This window comes from Chrysemys picta, chromosome 20, assembly GCF_011386835.1.
Source record: "Chrysemys picta bellii isolate R12L10 chromosome 20, ASM1138683v2, whole genome shotgun sequence".
NCBI classification, from domain to species: domain Eukaryota; kingdom Metazoa; phylum Chordata; order Testudines; family Emydidae; genus Chrysemys; species Chrysemys picta.
The window spans coordinates 3,492,741-3,514,019 of NC_088810.1; the positions used below are offsets into that span (position 1 = coordinate 3,492,741).

Below are 21,279 nucleotides of genomic sequence, written 5' to 3' on the forward strand. Positions count from 1 at the left end.
TCAGGGGCCCCGTCGTGCCAGGCGCTGCACAGAGCCACAGGGAGAAACAGGCCTGGCCAGAGCGAGCTCACATTTTAACAGAGAACTGTTTGGATTGGAAACTGAGTCACGGGGTGATGACGTGAGTTATCCAATCTCCCCAAACAATTCAGTCACAGAGTCTGGGATGCAGCCCAGGAGTCCTGACTCCACATCTGTCCACTAAAATAGACTCTTGCAATATCCTCCCTTAAAAAAAAAGATCTTTTGGCTTGTTACTGGTCTCTTCTTCTTCTGGTGTTTTTAGGACTTTTTTGTTGTCGTCGTTGTTTCAGTCTTACTTTTCTCCTCCTGGGGAACTGCTCTCTGTCACCAGACATTTCCATTGGGGGGAATCTTTGGGTGCGGATTTTGCTTACTCCACTAATTCACCTCCCAAAATGGCCCAAACCACACAAAAACTCCACATCAAAATGAAGGCGGGCGGGAGAAGAATCACTTTCAGAATTTCCATTACTTAAAAAAAAATGGTGGGGAGACAATCATTCATTAACTTTTTTTTTTTAAACAAAGACGGGAATAGCCAGCTCCTTTTGGGAAACTAAAAGCAAGAAGATTATTTGGGAATTTTACTTAGATTTCAGGATGTCTCACACTCTGTCTCTGCCTCCAGGACACCCCACTACCCACTGTCCACCTCCCCTTGCCTAGAAATCTAACCTTTCAGCAAGAAGCAAATGTAGGTTTTTTTAAATATTTGATTTAGTAAAAAGAACTGATACTATGTAAAAACAAAAAAAAATGTTTGGGCAGAGAATACACACAACAAATCCTGCATCTTGAACATAAGAACATAAGAATGGCGGTACTGGGTCAGACCAAAGATCCGTCCAGCCCAGTATCCTGTCTACCGACAGTGTCCAGTGCCAGGTGCCCCAGAGGGAGTGAACCTAACAGGTAATGATCAAGTGATCTCTCTCCTGCCATCCATCTCCACCCTTTGACAAACAGAGGCTAGGGACACCATTCCTTACCCATCCTGGCTAATAGCCATTAATGGACTTAACCTCCATGAATTTATCTAGTTCTCTTTTAACCCTGTTATAGTCCTAGCCTTCACAACCTCCTCAGGCAAGGAGTTCCACAGGTTGACTGTGTGCTGTATGAAGAAGAACTTCCTTTTATTGATTTTAAACCTGCTGCCCATTAATTTCATTTGGTGGCCCCTAGTTCTTATATTATGGGAACAAGTAAAGAACTTTTCCTTATTTACGTTCTCCACACCAATCATGATTTTATATACCTCTATCATATCCCCCCTTAGTCACCTCTTTTCCAAGCTGAAAAGTCCTAGCCTCTTTAATCTCTCCTCTTATGGAACCCGATCCAAACCGTTAATTATTTTAGTTGCCCTTTTCTGAACCTTTTCTAGAGCCAGTATATCTTTTTTGAGATAAGGAGACCACATCTTTACGCAGTATTCAAGATGTGGGCATACCATGGATTTATATAAAGGCAACAAGATATTCTCTTTCTTATTCTCTATCCCTTTTTTAATGATTCCAAACATCCTGTTTGCTTTTTTGACTGCCGCTGCACACTGCGTGGACATCTTCAGAGAACTATCCACGATGACTCCAAGATCTCTTTCCTGATTCGTTGTAGCTAAATTAGCCCCCATCATATTGTATGTATAGTTGGGGTTATTTTTTCCAATGTGCATTACTTTACATTTAATCACATTAAATTTCATTTGCCATTTTGTTGCCCAATCATTTAGTTTTGTGAGATCTTTTTAAAGTTCTTCACAGTCTGCTTTGATCTTAGCTATCTTGAGTAGTTTTGTATCATCTGCAAACTTTGCCACCTCACTGTTTACCCCTTTCTCCAGATCATTTATGAATAAATTGAATAGGATTGGTCCTAGGGGAACACTACGAGTTACCCCTCTCCTTTCTGAAAATTTACCATTTATTCTTACCCTTTGTTCCCTGTCTTTTAACCAGTTCTCAGTCCATGAAAGGATTTTCCCTCTTATCCCATGACAACTTAATTTTCGTAAGAGCCTTTGGTGTGGGATTTTGTCAAAGGCTTTCTGGAAACCTAAGTACACTATGTCCACTGGATCCCCCTTGTCCACATGTTTGTTAACCCCTTCAAAGAACTTTAATAGATTAGTAAAACATGATTTCCCTTTACAGAAACCATGTTGACTTTTGCCCAGCTATTTATGTTCTTCTAAGTGTCTGACAATTTTATTCTTTACTATTGTTTCAACTAATTTGCCCGGTACTGATGTTAGACTTGTCTGTAATTGCCGGGATCACCTCTAGAGCCTTTTTTAAATATTGGCGTTACATTAGCTATCTTCCAGTCATTGGATACAGAAGCCGATTTAAAGGACAGGTTACAAACCATAGTCAATAGTTCCGCAATTTCACATTTGAGTTCTTTCAGAACTCTTGGGTGAATGTCATTGAGTCCCCATGACTTGTTACTGTTACGTTTATCAATTAATTCCAAAACCTCCTCTAGTGACACTTCAATCTGTGACAATTCCTCAGATTTGTCACCTACAAAGGACGACAGGTTTGGGAATCTCCCTAACATCCTCAGCCATGAAGACTGAAGCAAAGAATCCATTTAGTTTCTCCACAATGACTTTATCGTTTTTAAGTGCTCCTTTTGTATCTCGATCGTCCAGGGGCCCCACTGGTTGTTTAGCAGGCTTCCAGCTTCTGATGTACTTAAAAAACATTTTGTTATTACCTTTTGAGTTTTTGGCTACCTGTTCTTCAAGCTCCTTTTTGGCTTTTCTTATTATATTTTTTACACTTAATTTGGCAGTGTTTATGCTCCTTTCTATTTACCTCACTGGGATTTGACTTCCACTTTTTAAAAGATGCCTTTTTATCTCTCACTGCTTCTTTTACATGGTTGTTAAGCCACGGTGACTCTTTTTTAGTTCTTTTACTGGGTTTTTTAATTTGGGGTCTACATTGAAGTTGGGCCTCTATTATGGTGTCTTTGAAAAGTGTCCATGCAGCTTGCAGGGATTTCACTCTAGTCACTGTACCTTTTAATGCATGTTTAACTAACCCCCTCATTTTTGCATAGTTCCCCTTTCTGAAATTAAATGCCACAGTGTTGGGCTGTTGAGATGTTCTTCCCACCACAGGGATGTTAAATGCTATTGTATTATGGTCACTATTTCCAAGTGGTCCTGTTATAGTTGCCTCTTGGACCAGCTCCTGTGCTCCACTCAGGACTAAATCTAGAGTTGCCTCTCCCCTTGTGGGTTCCCGTACCAGCTGCTCCAAGAAGCAGTCATTTAAAGTATCGAGAAATTTTGTCTCTGCATTTCGTCCTGAGGTGACATGTTCCCAGTCAATATGGGGATAATTGAAATCCCCCACTATTATTGAGTTCTTTATTTTGATAGCCTCTCTAATTTCCCTTAGCATTTCATCATCACTATCACTGTCCTGGTCAGGTGGTCAATAATAGATCCCTAATGTTATAGTCTTATTAGAGCATGAAATTTCTATCCATAGAGATTGTATGGAACATGTGGATTCATTTGAGATTTTTACTTCATTTGATTCTACATTTTCTTTCATATATAGTGCCACTTCCCCCCCCCCCGCACAACCTGTTCTGTCCTTCCGATATATTTTGTACCCCGGAATGATTGTGTCCCATTGATTGCTCTCAGTCCACCAGGTTTCTGTGATGCCTATTATATCAATATCCTCCTTTATCACAAGGCACTCTAGTTCACCCATCTTATTATTTAGACTTCTAGCATTTGGCAGGGGGTTAGATGAGATGACCTTTGGCAGGGGGTTAGATGAGATGACCCTCGTGGTCCCCGCCTAACCCTCTGGCTCTATGCTTCTAAGGTCTCTGAACCATTGTATTTGATCCTATTTGAGCTAAGCTTAGGATCTGGGGAGTTTGTAAACTCTGAGGAGATTACAAACTTTGTGGCTGTCTCATTCTGTCCACATCCCCTCCTGGAGCCCTTTTCATTACTCTTCCTTCCTTTGTTCAGTAGAACGTCTGTACTAATGGACCCACCAAGTCCTGACGAAGGAAGGGAGATCATGGATGCAACTCCTACGACAAGGATGTTCCTCCTAATCCTCCTCCTGGTGCTGTGTGTTGTGGCCTTCCTCACCGGGGTGCCATTAAACAGCTACGTCCTCTTCGTTGCTGGCTGCCGTGTGGAGAGGACGGTCAGTGCCATGTGGTTCTGGAACCGGGCCTTGGCCGATTTCATCTTCATCATCTTCCTGCCAATCAGATTAATTTCCCTCTCCGACTTTGACTGCACCTGGAAGCTGAGCAGCACCATCACCTCCCTCCACATGTTCTCCAGCGCCTTCCTCCTCACGGCCCTCAGTGTCGATCGCTGCATCTTAGCGGCATGCCCTGAGTGGGCCCAGAACCGCCGCACGCTCCCCCTGGCTTTTGGGGTGGTTATGGGCTTGTGGGCCCTGTCTCTTGGGTTCAGTTTGAGGTACAGTGATCTCTCAGAATACCTGCTCCCACTTCCCATGATCAGAAGGTATTTCCATCCAGATGCAGGGAGGGTGAAGGCCGCCATTGCAATCCAGTTCCTGGTAGGGTTTCTGATCCCATTAGCCCTGATCTTAATCCCAACCTTCTACATCGTTCTAGCTGCCAAGCTGAGAAGGAACAGGCTGATCCAGTCCACCAAGCCACTCGAGATCCTTCTTGGCTTGATCCCGACCTTTTTCCTCTGCTGGCTGCCGTATCACGTCTTCTTCTTCCTGCAGATCTCAGATATATACCCTCTGCCTCTTCTGCAAATAGGAATCGCTTTTGCTTGTGTCCTGACATATTTCAGTAGCTGCCTCAACCCCATCTTCTACCTCACCATGGAGGAAGAGTTTCGGAGGTACAAGCAACGTGCATGCAAATCCCAAACCAGTGACAACTCAGGGCCAGAGCTAGATGAATAGGGGTACAGATGGAATTGTCGATATTTGCATAGAGAAAGAATTTATTAGCTGGTACCCGTAATATCCTCTTGACCCCAAAATTGTCTTTTTTAGAAAGAGATTTTTTTCCCCTTATTCAGAGAAGAGCCACGAGAATGATTACAGGACTTGAAAACCTGCCTTGGAGTGAGAGACACAAGGAGCTCAATTTATTTAACTTAACAAAGAGAAGGTGAAAAGGTCACTTGATCACAGTCTGTAAGTACCTACGTGGGGAACAAGTATTTAATAACAGGATCTTCACTCTAGCAGAGGAAGGTCTAACATGATCCAGTGAACAGAAGCTGAACCTAGACAAATTCAGACTGGAAATGAGGTGTAAATTTGTAACGATCAGAGTAACTGATCATTGGAGCAATTTCCCAAGGGTCGTGGTCGATCCTCCATCACTGACAATTTTAAATCAATTGGGGATGTTTGTCTAACAGCTCTGCTCTAGGAATTGTTTTGGAGCTGTTCTCTGGCCCGTGTGACCTGGGAGGTCAGATGAGATGATCACACCAGTCCCTTCCAGCCTTGGAATGTAGGAATCTGTCATTTTTACAAAATATTTGGATTCTTAATTTTGTTCATTATTAGATTATTTTGGGGAGTTTCATTCTTTATGGTCTGTTCTTTTCTATATCTTTGTGTTATTGTTTTTGTCGTCATGTCATCTTTGCACCCAGTGGTTATGAGAACATAAGAACATAAGAATGACCATACTGAGTCAGAGCAAAAGTCCATCTAGCCCAGTATCCTGTCTACCAAAAGTGGGCAAAGCCAGGTTCCCCAGAGCGAATGAACAGAACAGGGAATCACCAAAGTGATGTATCCCCTGTGACCCACTCCCAGCTTCTGGCAAACAGAGGCTACGGACACCATCCCTGCCCATCCTGGCTAATACCCACTGATGGACCTGTCCTCCATGAATTTGTTTAGTTCTTTTTTTAACCATTATAGTCTTGCCCTTCATAACATCCTGTGGTTCACTGTGCATTGTGTGAAGCAATACTTTCTTTTGTTTCTTTTAATCCAGCTATCTATTAATTTCATTGGGTGACTCCTAGTTCTTGTGTTATGAGAAGGAATAAATAACACTTCCCTATTTACTTGTTCCACACCAGTCAGGATTTTATAGACTTCCATGATATCCCCCCTTAGTCAGCTCGTTTCCAGGCTGAAAAGTCCCAGTCTTATTAATCTCTTCTGATATGGAAGCTGTTCCATACCCCTAATCATTTTCATAGTCCTTTTCTGTACCTTTTCTAATTCCAGTATATCTTTTTTGAGATAGGGCGACCACATCTGCATGCAGTATTCAAGATGTGGGTGTACCATGGATTTATACAGAGACAATATGATATTTTCAGTCTTATTATCTATCCCTTTCTTAAAGATTCCCAACATTCTGTTCGCTTTTTCGACTGCCACTGCACATTGAGTGGATGTTTTTAGAGAAGTATCCACAATGACTCCAAGATCTCTTTCTAGAGTGGTCACAGCTAATTTAGACCCCATCATTTTATATTTATAGTTGAGATTATGTTTTCCAAGGTGCATTACTTTGCATTTATCATCACTGAAATTCAGCTGCCATTTTGTTGCCCAGTCACCCAGTTTTGTGAGATCCCTTTGTAATTCTTCACAGTCAGCTTTGAACTTAACTATATTGAGTATTTTGTATCATCAGAAAATTTAGCCACCTCACTGTTTACCTCTTTTTCCAGTTCCTTTATGAACATATTGAACAGCACTGGTCCCAGTACAGACCCTTAGGGACACCACTATTTACCTGTCTCCATTCTGAAAACTGACCATTTATTGCTACCCTTTGTTTCCTATCTTTTAACCCGTTCCTGATGCATGGGACGACCTTCCTTCTTATCTCATGACAGCTTCCTTTTTTTAAGAGCCTTTGGTGAGGAAACTTGTCAAAGGCTTTCTGAAACTCCAAGCACACTATATCCACTGGAATCACCCTTGTCCATATACTTTTTGACCCCCACAAAGAATTCTCGTAGATTGGTGAGGCATCATTTCCCTTTACAAAAACCATGTTGACTCTTCCCTAACAAATTATGTTCATCTATGTGTGTGATAATTCTGTTCTTTACTATAGTTTCGAGCAGTTTGCACATTACTGACGTTAGGCTTCCTGGCCTGTAATTGCCGGTATCACCTGTGGAGCTTTTTAAAAAAATTGGTGTCACATTAGCTATCCTCCAGTCATATAGTACAGAAGCTGTTTAAATGATAGATTGCATACCCCAGTTAATAGTTCTGCAATTTCACATTTGAGTTCCTTCAGGACTCTTGGGTGAATCCCATCTGGTCCTGGTACTTATACTATTTAGTTTATCAATTGGTTCCAAAACCTCCTCTAAGGACACCTCAATCTGGGACAGTTCCTCAGATTTGTCACCTCAAAAGAATGGCTCAGGTTTGGGAATCTCCATCACATCCTCAGCCGTGAAGACCGATGCAAATAATTCATTTAGTTTCTCCTCAATGACCTTATCATCACTGAGTGCTCCTTTAGCATCTCGATCCTCCAGTGGCCCCACTGGTTGTTTAGCAGCTTCCTGCTTCTGATGTAATTTTTGTTATAACTTTTCGAGTCTTTGGCGAACTGTTCTTCAAATTCTCTTTTGGCCTCCTAATGCTACTTTCACTTACCAGAGTTTAGCTTCCTTTCTATTTTCCTCAATAGGATTTAACTTCCCCTTTTTAAAGGATGCTTTTTTGCCTCTCAAAGCTTCTTTTACTTTGTTATTTAGCCTTGGTGGAACTTTTTTAGTTTTCTTACTATGTTTTTTAATTTGGAGTATACATTTGAGCCTCTATTATGGTGTTTTAAAAAAGTTTCCATGAAGCTTGAAGGGATTTCACTTTTGGCACTGGACCCTTTAATTTCTGGTTAACTAACTTCCTCATTTTTATGTTGTTCCAATTTCTGAAATTTAATGCTACCATGATGGGCTGCTGTGGTGTTTTCCCTGTCACAGGGATGTTAAATTTAATTATATTATGGCCACTATTACCAGGCAGTTTCATTATATTCACCTCTTGAACAAGATGCTGCACTCCACTTAAGACTAAATGAAGAATTGCCTCTCCCCTTGTGGGTTCCGGGACTAGCTGCTCCAAGAAACAGTCATTTATGGTGTCAAGAAACTTCATGTCTGTGTCCTGTCCAGAAGTGATATGTACCCAGTCAATTTGGGGACAGTTGAAATCCCCCATTATTACTGAGTTTTTTATTTTTATTGTCTCTCTAATCTCCTTGAGCATTTCACAGTCACTATCACCATCCTGGTCAGGTGCTTGGTAATATATACCTCCTGCTTATTATTAGAGCATCAAATTACTATCCATAGAGATTGTATGGTACAGTTTGGTTCATTTAAGATTTTTACTTCATTTGACTCTATGCTTTCTTTCACACATAGTGCCACACCCCCAGCAGCATGTCCTGTTATGTTCTTCTGATATATGTTGTAACCTAGTATTTCTGTGTCCCATTGATTATCCTCATTCCACCAAGTTTCTGTGATGCCTATTATATCAACATCCTCATTTACTACAAGGTACTCAAGTTCACCCATCTTATTATTTTGATGTCTAGCATTTGTATATAAGCACTTAAATGTTACTTTTTAGCTGTCTGCCATTACATGATGTAATTGAATTGATTTAGGCTTCTACGGGTGAGATTTTCAAAAGCACGTATGTGAGTTAGGTGCTTAACTTGTAACTTCAATGGGAATTTGGCACCTAACTTCCTTAGCCATTTTAAAAATCTAGTCCTGTCTCTTCATTGCCAAGCCCAAGCCTTCAAACCTTATGAGCCACCCCCTAAAACATCATGAGATTGGTTTGAAAAGAAAGACATTTGGGTTCTTCTTTTTTCCCTTATGAATTTTTTTGAACCATTTCAACCTTTTCTCTGCAACAACAAAGTCTGGAAACTTACCTAAAAAAATAGAAAAGAAAGCTGAAATTTCCACCTAATCAGCTGATTCCAGGATCTGGGACTTAGAGGAAAATGACAAGCGTGGCGAATGCCTCAACCAAATTTTGTAAGAGTCGGCGACCTACAAAACTCTGCCAAAAGTTTCAGGAAACCAGAAATATCCAGCTCTGTTTTGGAAGCCAATGGAGTCGGGAGGTGTTTAAAATATTGGCGACTTTAAATAAAATGTGTGACTGTTGTATTCTGTACCTCAAAACAGCACCCTGGGACCCCCATATTCACCACTGTCATATAAATATGATATGTTCTGTACAAAGTCTGCCTTGTGAGGTATGATTTGAAAAGTCTTGATCTGTTAATATCCCACTGGATTGTACGTGCTGTCATGGTATGTGAGGTTGTGAAGTTTTCTATTTGTAAGTTGTGATGTTGGGGAACAGACACAACCAGCCTCTCAGGTACGACAGTGGAGGAACCCGACCGCGTTAAAGGCTCATCAGTACCCACCAAGAATCCACTATCTCAGGAACTGTATGAAATGGAGATTTCTCAGAAACAGCACGTAGATAATGGAGACTGTTTGACCCGCATCATAGCAAAAGATCTTTCCAGAAACTGGAAGAAACTATAAAAGAGGGAAAAAGACGTCACCACTTGGTCTCACTCCCCCCCACAGGAGGACAAAGACTTTGAACTGGGGAGGGGGTCCCAGGCTGGAGGTGAGTCCCAGACTGCTTATTGAGGATCTGTCACCTGCTTGTACCCTCTGCCAGGGCGAGACCCGGCGTGATTTAAAGCTTTTTTAGTTTATAGAACTCAGATTTGGAATTTACTTTTATTTCTGCTGTAACGAACTGTGATCTCTATGCTCGATGCTTATAACCAAGTTAAATCTCTCTGTCTGCAGTTAATAAACCTGTTTTATATAATACCTAAAACTGTGTGTTTTGATGGAAGTGCTTGTGAAATCTCAGCTCGGTTTACAAAGGCTGGTGTTTGTGCTCTCCACATCGGGGGAGGCACCGACTGGGTAAGGAACTTACACTGGCCAGGCTTCTCACCAGGGCAGGACTGTACATTTCTGGGCTGCAAGGCCAGGGAGCCGGGGGGATTGACTGGACCCTCCCTATTAATGGTTCATGAGGGGCTGGGAGAAGCATTCCTGGAACTCAGCTGGGTGTGTCCCTGCCTGGGGATGGCTGTGTAAGTGCAGGGCCTGCCAGAGGTTTGTCGCTTGTCACAGCATCACAGTGTGAGAGGGACACCCGAGATTGGTGGGACAGAGAGCTCAGAGGTCCCACAGTCCAGCTTGCACGCTGGGTACCCCATCACAGTGGCTTTTTAAAACTAATGACTCAATGAATCCCGATATTCCCGGCCAAAATTCACGCAGCTTTCGCCCTCTGCAACGTCGCTGGCCGTTCTCCAGCGTAAACCAGTCCACCAGCCAGTCGTGGAGCAGGCATTATGTTGTGTGGCTCACATCCAACGAAGCGAGAGATTCACGATCCACTCACCACCCGGCAGTGTCTCTCCTGGATGTTCAAGGGGTGACCGGGGCACACCCATGTATCAGTCCTGACCCAGCGGCACTTCGGGGGCCCAAGCTGGGTCTGGTGTGTCTCCAGGTTTTATCAGGCTGAATTTCTGCAACAATGCGGTCGCAAGTCAGCCCTGCTCTCGGGCTGTGGCTGACCCGGATGTGGGCGACCGTCTCTGCAGACGGATCAGAGACCCTTTGTCACGAGAGGCCTCAGAGGTGAGCCGAGCTGTTTGAAGCTTGCACGGAGCTGGCCGGCTTGGAGGCTTTGCAGGTTCAGCCTTGTGAGCATCTCCCCCCCACCCCCGCTGAGCCACCCCCCCGCCCGTGCTCTCTCGCCCGAGAAGACAGCTTCCTGTCACCAGACAGAATCCATGGGTGGGGCAGGGGGAGCCGCACGTGGGGTGTGTGTGTTGGGAGAATCAATTTTAAGATGCCGTATCTGATTCCCTCACAACAAGAAAGTGAGATTAAACCTTCCAGCATCAATGCTGGGCTGAAATCCACAATGGCCTCCCCAGATCTGGCTCAGCCCCGAATCCCAGATTGCTCCCTGCCCCCACCTCACCACCCACAGCAGCCCCCCTGATCTGTCCCTGCCCCCCCCCCCCAGGTGCTGCACCCCCTGGATTGAAGTGGTTTCCATCATATATGGGTTTTACCATTTGATTCACTGGCTCTCAGGCCCCCCACTGTACAAATTCTTCCAGCAACCCTGACCCCACCCTACTCCCCACAGCAGCTCTCTCGTTTTCCTCTCTGTCATCTGTATAAACAGCCCCCATACCCCACCCCAGAGGTGGCCACATCTCAGTGTGAAAAGACCCTATAGACCAGTGGCTCTCAACCTTTCCAGACTACTGTTCCCCTTTCTGGATTCTCATTTGTCTTCTATACCCCCAAGTTTCTCCTCACTTAAAAATGATTTGTTTACAAAAGCAGACATAAAAATGCAAGGGTCACAGCACACTAGTAGTGACAGATGGTTTACTTCCTCATTTTGCCATGTAAGTATAAAATAAATCGATTGGAATATAAATATTGTACTTTCATTTATGTGTTTAGTATATAGCAGTGCTTTTCAACGTTCTTTTCTGGGGACCTAGTTGAAGAAAATTGTTGATACCTGCAACCCAACGGAGCTGGGAATGAGGGGTTTGGGGTGTGGGAAGGGCTCAGGGCTGGGGCAGATGGTTGGGGTGCGGGGGTGAGGGCTGCAGGGTGGGGCTGGGAATGAGGGGTTCAGAATGCGGGAGGGGGCTCTGGGCTGGGGCAGAGGGAGGGGTGTGAGAGGGGATCAGGGTTCTGGGCAGGGGTGCAGGCTCTGTGGTGGGGCCAGGGATGAGAGGTTTGGGCTGCAGGATGGGGCTCCGGGTTTGGGGGGGGCTCAGGGCTGGAACAGGGAATTGGGGTGCGGGGTTGGGGTGTGAGTTTACCTCAGGCGGCTGCCGGTCAGCAGTTCAGCAGTGGTGCTAAGGCAGGCTTCCTGCCTCTCCTGGCACTGTGGACCACGCTGCGCCCTGGAAGCAGTCAGGAGCAGGCCCGGCTCCTAGGCGGAGGTGTGCAAATGCCTCCGCGTGGCTCTTGCCTGCAAGCACCGCCCCCCCGGATCCCATTGGCCCTTTTCCAGCCAATGGGAGTGTGGAGCCGGTACTCGGGGTGGGGGCGGCATGCAGAGCCCGTGGTTCCCTCGCCTAGGAGCCGGACTTGCTGCTGGCTGCTTCCAGGGCACAGCGCGGTGTCAGAACAGGTAGGGACTAGTCTGCCTTAGCCGGGACTTTTAATGGCTTGGTCAGTGGTGCTGACCAGAGCCACCACGACCCAGAAATGGGTCGCAACCCACAGTTTGAAACCCACTGGTACATAGAGCAGATTAAACAAGTCACGGCCTGAATGAAATTAGAGTTTCTACTGACTTTGCTAGTGCTTCTTATGTAGCGTGTTGTAAACCTAGGCAAATATCTGGATGGATTGCGGTACCCCCAGGAAGACCTCTGCGTACCCCCAGTGGTACACGGACCCCTGGTTGGGACCTACTGCTATAGACTGTTATCCAAAGGCCCAGGGCTGATGATGGCAGTAAAACCATCTGGCCAGTAGATGGCAGCATATGTGCAATTCAGGTGCTTGTCCTACGTCTCCTGTAACAGCTGAGCGGGCTGGTCCCAGACTATACATTATCACACTGACATTTACCGTGTAAGGTGCCTATGGACGCAGGGCTGGACTAGCAGGGGGCTGTGGGTCAGGAGTGAAAGGCACTGACGGAGCTGGGGGTGGGGGGAGCCCAGGGCTGGTTTAGCACCTAGAAGGTGAAAATTAGGTTGAACAAAGGGGGCAGCTGAAGGTCATTCGGCGAGGAAGTGTCTAGAGCATTTTCTGGTCGTGTGGATTTAAAGCCAGCCACGAGATGCTAAGACAACGACCTTTACCTGTTCAGCGCCTGTAACCCAACACCCGGTCGGCACAGACGGCGCCGAGCGACTGAAACCCAGCTGGTCTCTGGCACCTGCAGATAGCAACAACCTGTTAATTTCTCACCGTCTGTCCTCAGGGCCCCAGGCTGACTCAGGGGTGCAGGGAATGGGGCATGTGGCCTTTCCCCTCTAGGGAGCATTAGCTCTCATCCAGCCCAGGGTGGGGACTGGCTGGCTCGGGGGGGCAGGGAATGGGGCATGTGGCCTTTCCCCTCTAGGGAGCGTTAGCTCTCATCCAGCCCAGGGTGGGGACTGGCTGGTTTGGGGGAGCAGAGAATGGGGCATGGGGCCTTTCCCCTCTAGGAGGCACCAGCTCCCACCAGACTCCAGGGCAGGGACTGGCTGGCTCATGGGGGGGCGTAATGGGACACAGGGCCTGTCCCCTCTAGCGGGTACTGGCTCTGATCCAGTCCCAGGGTGAGGATTGGGTGGCTCAAGGAGGTGGTGAATGGGACACAGGGCCTTTCCCCTCTAAGGGGCACAAGCTCTGATCTAACCCCAGGGCAAGGGACTGGCTGATATCAACATTGCTCCATTGGACTTAATGGGGCTAGGTCCCCCTCTGGGGTCAATCGGCTGTATCTCCATTGGTGTCAATGGGCCAGATTCAAGTCAATGGAACTGTCCTGATTTGGTCTACCTGGGTAACGTAGCTTTGCATGTCGTGTGCCACCAGCCATAACCCCTTCATATGTTTACCACCTGCCCTTTAGCCCAACAAAACATTGGCAAATAGTTGAGTCTGAGATTTCTCTTGAAGTTAAAACCAAGTCTGTCACAACCGGCTGCTTATAATTCTTTACTTGAGAGACTGTGTAAACTCAGTGACGGTTAACTCTTTACAAGATCCAGCTACGTGAACAAACCAGATCTCCTATTTCATCTGAAATCCCCAGCTGCTGGAGGGATGTGACTGGGGAAAATCTCAGCCCTCCCGACCACAAACAAACAATCAGTTTCTAGCCTTCATAGTTTGAGGTGAGGAGCTGGAAAACAGGAATCCAAAAGAACCAGAAACCCAATAAAAGGACCTCAAACCGATCATTATTATTCAAATCTCATGATTTTGAAGTCAAGCTTGTGATTTTTTTCAGGGGGCTGAGCTCATGATTTTTCATCCTCTCGGGCTGGCGACAGGAGCTGGTTGGAATTTGCATCCCATGGGAAATTCTGTCAGTTCCAAATTTCCTTTCATCCAAAGCTGAAATTTGAAAATTCCCCACAAACCCAGCGTTGTGTCAGAAATAGCAAAACGGCCTTTACAAAACATTTTGCTTTAATCAAATTGAAGCACTTCATTGCAGTGCTATTTTTGTTTTTAATCTATTATATTAGACTCAGAGGAAGGGACCTCCAGAGGGCATCTAGTCCATCCCACATGCTGAGGCAGGACCAAGTCAACTTAGACCTGCCCTGACAGGTGATTGTCCAACCTGGTCTTAAAACCCTCCAGTGATAGGGATTCCACAACCTCCCTTGGGAGCTAATTCCAGAGCTGAACTGCCCTGAGAGACAGTTTTTCCTAATATCCAACCTCCACCACCCTTCTGCAGATTAAGCCCATTGCTTCATGTCCTACCTTCAGTGAACATGGAGAACAATTGATCTCCATCCTTTTTATAACAGCCCTTCCCACCACTGAGTACTGTTATCAGGTCCCTCCTTAGTCTGGGAAACTGAGGCACAGATTTCAGAGTAACAGCCGTGTTAGTCTGTATCCGCAAAAAGAAGAACAGGAGTACTTGTGGCACCTTAGAGACTAACAAATTTATTAGAGCATAAGCTTTCGTGGACTACAGCCCACTTCTTCGGATGCATATAGAATGGAACATATATTGAGGCGATATATATACACACATACAGAGAGCATAAACAGGTGGGAGTTGTCTTACCAACTCTGAGAGGCCAATTAATTAAGAGAAAAAAAAACTTTTGAAGTGATAATCAAGCTAGCCCAGTACAGACAGTTTGATAATAAGTGTGAGAGTACTTACAAGGGGAGATAGAGTCAATGTTTGTAATGGCTCAGCCATTCCCAGTCCTTATTCAAACCGGAGTTGATTGTGTCTAGTTTGCATATCAATTCTAGCTCAGCAGTCTCTCTTTGGAGTCTGTTTTTGAAGTTTTTCTGTTGTAATATAGCCACCCGCAGGTCTGTCACTGAATGACCAGACTGGTTAAAGTGTTCTCCCACTGGTTTTTGAGTATTTTGATTCCTGATGTCAGATTTGTGTCCATTAATTCTTTTGCGTAGAGACTGTCCGGTTTGGCCAATGTACATGGCAGAGGGGCATTGCTGGCACATGATGGCATATATCACATTGGTAGATGTGCAGGTGAACGAGCCCCTGATGGTATGGCTGATGTGATTAGGTCCTATGATGATGTCACTTGAATAGATATGTGGACAGAGTTGGCATCGGGGTTTGTTACAAGGATAGGTTCCTGGGTTAGTGGTTTTGTTCAGTGATGTGTGGTTGCTGGTGAGTATTTGCTTTAGGTTGGAGGGTTGTCTGTAAGCGAGGACAGGTCTGTCTCCCAAAGATCTCACAGAAGAAGTGGGCTGTAGTCCACGAAAGCTTATGCTCTAATAAATTTGTTAGTCTCTAAGTGCCACAAGTACTCCTGTTCTTCTTTTTGAGGCACAGAGTGGTGACTACTTTCCCCAAGGTCACCCAGCCAGTCAGGGGCAGAGGTTGGAATAAAACCCAGGTCTCCTGAATCCCAGTCCAATATATAATGACGTACATTTTTCACAGTGAGGGCAATTCACCATTGGAACAGTTTACAAAGGGTCATGATGGATTCTCCATCACTGGCCATTTTAAAATCAAGATGGGATTTTTCCCCCCTAAAAGATCCACTCTAGATTAACTACAAATCAATTCAGGACAGTTCTCTGGCCTACGTTACAAAGGAGGTGAGACTAAATGATCACAACGGGCCCTTCTGGCCTTGAAATCTATGAGTCTATAGAGACGTATTTTATTTAGGTTGGGAAGGATTCGATTGTTATCAGCCATTGTCGGTAAACGTCAATTTCACTGTACACACACCAAAAAAAAATTTCATCGATCATCATTGCAATTTACAGATGGGCAAAGTCAGAAAAACGCCGCTTGTGACCGTCTTTGAGTTTGGTTGAAGACGATTTACTTTGTATATTCTGTCAGGTGATGTTGACGATTTGTATTTGAATGGTTAGAAAGCTTTGAACTTTGTGAATCCCATTATCTACCGCCATTAAATAGTTATTGTCTCTCCTCCCTCCCCAAACTTCCCTGCAACTGTGAGATGTGAAGTCGATCAGAAAAGGTCTAAAATGTGTGCTTAAAAACTAACAATGTCATAAAACAATAAAACTGGAATCCTGCCAACCCTCTTTTGATATTAATTATATAAAAATCCACACAATGAAACGCCTTGGCCTTAACTTTTTCATAATTTTGCTTCAACAAAAATTGATTTCCTCCCCCGCCCCGAAACGTCTCCATGTTGTCAAATCAGTGTTTTCTGATGGGAAACTGCTCCATTGGAAAATTTTGAACCATCTCCTTTGGAAACACTTCAGCCGTCACCTGCCTTCTATCAGTTGGGGTCCATCTACACTGTAGCTGGAGGTGAGATTCTCAGCTCGGAGAGACGCCCCCCTGCTAGCCGTGTAGCCCCAGCGGCGTGATGCTGTCCCAGATCTTAGCTACATCCTCAGGCAGCCAGCCCCACTAGTGGTGGCTAAATCGTCTATTTTAAGCATGCTACCTCCATCGAAGCTAGCTCAGGTACGTCTACCCACACTGGGAATTACACTGAGGGGGACAGGGCAGCCCAGCACCCTGTCTTTTTCTGGGAACGCTTCGTCCTTTTGAAACCTGTGGTTTGCTAATATTCTGGGCCTGGTAGGGTTGCAAGTTCCATTAGGAGGAGAAATGGGTGCTCTGAATCAGGTCCATTCTTTGGTACAATCCTGTTTATTTACTGAGAACACACACACACTATCCTTATTCCCCGACTGCTGTAGAAACAAGTGGCAGCAGGCAGCTTCCTTACACCACAATGCCCATGCCTGCCTCTCCAGCGGACTCTGTGCCCAAGAAACTCTGTCTCTCTGCTCCCTTTCTGGGTCTCACACAGATCTCCTGTTCCAGATTTCCTGCCTCCCATGCACATGGTCTGCAGCCACTCTCTTCACCACCGTGTTCACAACCAGGGAATAACCCACATGGCCCAGCTCTGAGCGGACACATGCCTTGGGTGGTAGCTTCCACTGCCTGTATCTCTCTCTGCTCCATAAATTGGCTTCATTTCTCCTTCCATTGAGCCTGAAGCAGAGTGTTTAGGACACCCATTGGCTTTAATGCAACTTGTGTCTGTCTCACACACAATCCCAACTCCACAGTAAGACGTTCTGAAATAATCTGTAGATCTGAGCAGGTATTTCCTGGCCTGCAACATTTTGGGGGGAGATTTTGAAAAATTTTCCAGTGCGAAATGGGGAGGAAACAAAAAAATCTCAAAAATGTTCACAAACATGAAAATCTGGGGTGGGGGAGGGGGAATTTCAATTTGGGTTGATCAAAATATTTTGGTTTGATCATTTCAACATGTTTCATTTTAAATGTTGACCATCTGAAAACTTTTTAAAAACACAAATTAGCCTAAATTTAAAAAAGAAAAAAAGCATTTGGGGCCGGAAAGGTGGAATTTTCATTTTGGACATTTCAAAACATGAGCTGGCGACAACTTTGAAAGTTTTCTTCCAAAACTTTTTTGATTCAAGAAACTCCACAAAACTGAGCCATTCACACAAAGACTTACAGTTCTGATGAATCTGTCTCCTAATCCCCAACACAGACAGACCCCGAACGAGATCAAAGCCCTCCATTGTGCTGGACACTGCACAGACACACAGTGAGTGACTGTCCATGCCCCATTGTGTTTACAGCCTAAATAGACAACAGAAGGATTACTACCCCTATTTTATGGATGAAGAAATTGAAGCAGAAGGCAAGAGACAGATTCAGAGATTGGTCTTAGCTCACACTCATAACGAAATAATGGGAGACCTGGAAAATAGAATCCAGGAGTCCTGACTCCTTGCTCACCCAGCCCTAACCCACTAGACTCTGTTCCCTTCCCAGAGCTGGGGATAGAACCCAGGAGTCCCAAGTCCTCCACTCTCAACTAGTCTGTCTGATGCTCTGTGACGCCTCCATCTCACCCGATCCCTCCTCTTCCTCAGCCAGGGCCCTGCGGAAGATGCCCAGGAAGGAGCCCCTCCGGCGCCCTCTGCTCCGGACGTACCCCATCAGCCCATACAGCACAGGGTTGAGACAGCTATGGAGGTAGGCCAAGGCGTTGGCCAACTTGAGCGCCACGCCCCAGATCTTTTTGTCCGCCTGGTACGTACTGAGCAGCACCAGGACGTGATGGGGCAACCAGCAAACAAAGAAGAGAGCCACCACGGCCAGCACCAAGGCGAAGGTCCGCCGGGAGCCCGCCCAGCTTCTTCTCCTCAGCTTCCAGGTCAAGACCATGTAGGACGTGGCGATGATGGCGAAAGGGACCAGAAACCCGCCCAGGAACCGGCTCAGCCTCAGGGGCATCTCGACGAAATGCCGCAGGTGTCTCTGGTAGACGCAGAAGGACTCCCCCTGTCTGGTCTCCACGTCCCTGAACACCAGGTAGGGGACGCTGAAGCAGATGGCCAGGAACCAGGCCCCAGCGATCAGCCAACACCCAATCCGGGGCCTGTGGTGGTTCCGGACCCAGACAGGCTGAGCCACCAGCAGGCAGCGGTGGAGGCTGATGAGGGTGAGCACGAAGACGCCGGCGAAGACAACCAAGTAGCGAGTGAAGGAGTGAAGCTTGCAGAGGGCTCGGCCGAAGGGCCAGCGGGACCTCAAGGCCTCCTGGACGATGGCAGGGATGCGCCCGGCGGAGAAGAGCAGGTCGGCCACGGCCAGGTGGAGGTAGCAGGCTGAGGGGAAGGTGGGCGGCCCGGCCCGGCCGGAGGTGGTGATCCAGATCACTAGCCCATTGCCGGCCAAGCCCAGCCCCAATACCAGGGCATTGGTGCTGATGGCTATGTGCCGCATGGTGTCCTCCACAGCCCCGGTGGCGTTGTGGGGGGCACGGGAGCCGTTCATGGCTAGGAGGCGAGGGAGGCTGCTGGGGGTGTGTGAAAGAGGCCCAGTGAGACATTGGCCACAGGACCCCGTCGTTCCCCCAACTGCTACCTCTCCTCTGGCCCCAGCCTCCTCACACCTTCACCCATCCCCCACCTCTCCCAAATCCCCCCTTTCCCTGGACTCCCAGTCCCTCCTCCCAACCCCACCATTGCTCCATGCCCCCGACCCCTCATCCCCCAGCTCCCCAAACTCCTGGCCCCCTCATTCCCCCATCATGCTGCTCCTCCCCCCAAACTCTATCCTCATCCCCCACCCACACTCCCAGCCGCCCCATCCCGGAAAAAGTGTTGGGAAACCACACAGCTCTGTGGTCTCACAGTCACCACCACAACTTCCCCCCTTTGGGCCTAGATTACCAGATTCTGACCCCAAGGGCACTGATCCCGCCCCTGCCCACGCCCCTCGCAGGCAGAGAAAGGGAGCATCACCCAGTTGTGCAAAGTGAACCAGCCCTCTTACGAAACCTGGGAACTGCTAGCAGATATGTCAGTTATGCAGGTGCTCTAACACTAGACTCCCCTCCCCTCCCAGAGCTTGGGAGAGAACCCAGGGGTCCTGGCTCCCAGCCAGCCCCTGCTCTAACCATTAGACCCCACTCCCCTCCCAGAGCCAGAGATAGAACCCAGGAGTTCAGACTCCCAGCTGCCTCCCCCTGCTCTAACCACTAGACCCCACTCCCCTCCCAGAGCCAGGGTTAGAACCCAGGATTCCTGACTCGTAGCCCTCTTTGTTCAAAGGGAATCCAAGCTTACCTGGCTATGTCTTGGGTGGGCACCAGGGGAAAGGAGCGACCTCTTCCCCTACCACTGTCGGAGCAGTCGATGGCCCGGGGCAGCTCAGCTCCCTCGTGGGGATGGGTCCCACATCTGAAGGGTTCTTCTGAGCAATGGGCACTTCCCCTTCCAGAGCTTGGCGGAAGGACACAGGTCACATCTTGGTTCCCACCACAGCAGTTTCCCAACCTGCACTGCACAGGACTGACGGCCTCTGCAGATCCCTGACCTGGCCTTGCCCTGCGCAGATCCCAGATCCCCCTCGGCAGATCCCTGACCTAGTTTTACCCTTCACAGCTCCCAGCTCCTCTTCCCCCTGCCCCATGCAGATCCCAGCTCCCCCCACCTCGGCAGACCCCAGTGGCCGATGTGGGACCAGACCATTTCTGGACCCCAGCGAGCAGGTGGCCAGCATCTCCCCTTGCACATGGCTCTGCCCGCAGCAGGACGGGGTGAGGGGGGGAAGTGTTCAGACACCTGCTTGCAAAAGAGACTTCCGGGCTCATCTCACTGCTGCAGGGTGTTGCACAAAGATAGTGTAACAGGGAAGGGGGGTGGGGGTGTTGTAGCAGAGGCTGGCCCTCAGCGTGTTGCTGGGAGCGATGAACCGGAGAGGTCAAAGCACGGAATACACCACTCCCCGCCCAGAGCCAAAGATAGAACCCAGGCATCCTGGCTCCCAGCCAGCCCCTGCTCTAACCATTAGACCCCACTCCCTTCCCATAGCCAGGGTTAGAACCCAGGAGTCCTGACTCGTAGCCCTCTTTGCTCAAAGGGAATCCAAGCTTACCTGGCTATGTATTGGGTGGGCACCAGGGGAAAGGAGCGACCTCTTCCCCTACCACCGCCGGAGGAGTCGATGGCCCGGGGCAGCTCAGCTCCCTCATGCGGTTGGGTCCCACGTCTGAAGGGTTCTTCTGAGCAACGGGCACTTCCCCTTCCAGAGCTTGGTGGAAGGACCCAGGTCACATCTTGTTTCCCACCATAGCAGTTTCCCAACCTGCACTGCACAGGGCTGACGGCCTCTGCAGATCCCTGACCTGGCCTTGCCCTGCGCAGATCCCAGATCCCCCTCGGTAGATCCCTGACCTAGTTTTACCCTTCACAGCTCCCAGCTCCTCTTCCCCCTGCCCCATGCAGATCCCAGCTCCCCCCACCTCAGCAGACCCCAGTGGCCGATGTGGAACCAGACCATTTCTGGACCCCAGCGAGCAGGTGGCCAGCAACTCCCCTTGCACATGGATCTGCCGCAGCAGAAGGGGATGGGGGAGGGGAAAGTGTTCAGACATCTGCTTGCAAAAGAGACTTCTGGGCTCATCTCACCGCTGCAGGGTGTTGCA

General features: G+C 47.5%; 2 protein-coding genes across 4 annotated transcripts; one reads left to right on the forward strand and one right to left on the reverse strand.

The window, feature by feature from the left end:
• Nucleotides 1-4,109: 4,109 nt before the first annotated feature.
• LOC101952213 (chemerin-like receptor 1) lies at nt 4,110-4,967 on the forward strand. Its single transcript, XM_005312895.3, has one exon. It carries the CDS (start codon nt 4,110-4,112, stop codon nt 4,965-4,967), a length of 858 nt encoding a protein of 285 aa, XP_005312952.3.
• Nucleotides 4,968-15,949: 10,982 nt separating this feature from the next.
• On the reverse strand, nt 15,950-21,050 carry LOC101951947 (C3a anaphylatoxin chemotactic receptor-like). Of its 3 annotated transcripts, none has more exons than XM_065573676.1 (2): nt 20,730-21,050; nt 15,950-19,146 (listed from the first exon to the last, which is right to left on the reverse strand). In XM_065573676.1, exon 2 carries the CDS (start codon nt 19,122-19,124, stop codon nt 18,156-18,158), a length of 969 nt encoding a protein of 322 aa, XP_065429748.1. In that variant the 5' UTR covers nt 19,125-19,146; nt 20,730-21,050; the 3' UTR covers nt 15,950-18,155. The 3 variants fall into 3 exon arrangements, with proteins under 3 accessions (XP_065429748.1, XP_065429747.1, XP_042698408.2); XM_065573675.1 differs by lacking the exon at nt 20,730-21,050 and adding an exon at nt 19,919-20,708 and having other exon boundaries at nt 15,950-19,143; XM_042842474.2 differs by lacking the exon at nt 20,730-21,050 and adding an exon at nt 19,919-20,708.
• Nucleotides 21,051-21,279: the final 229 nt, after the last annotated feature.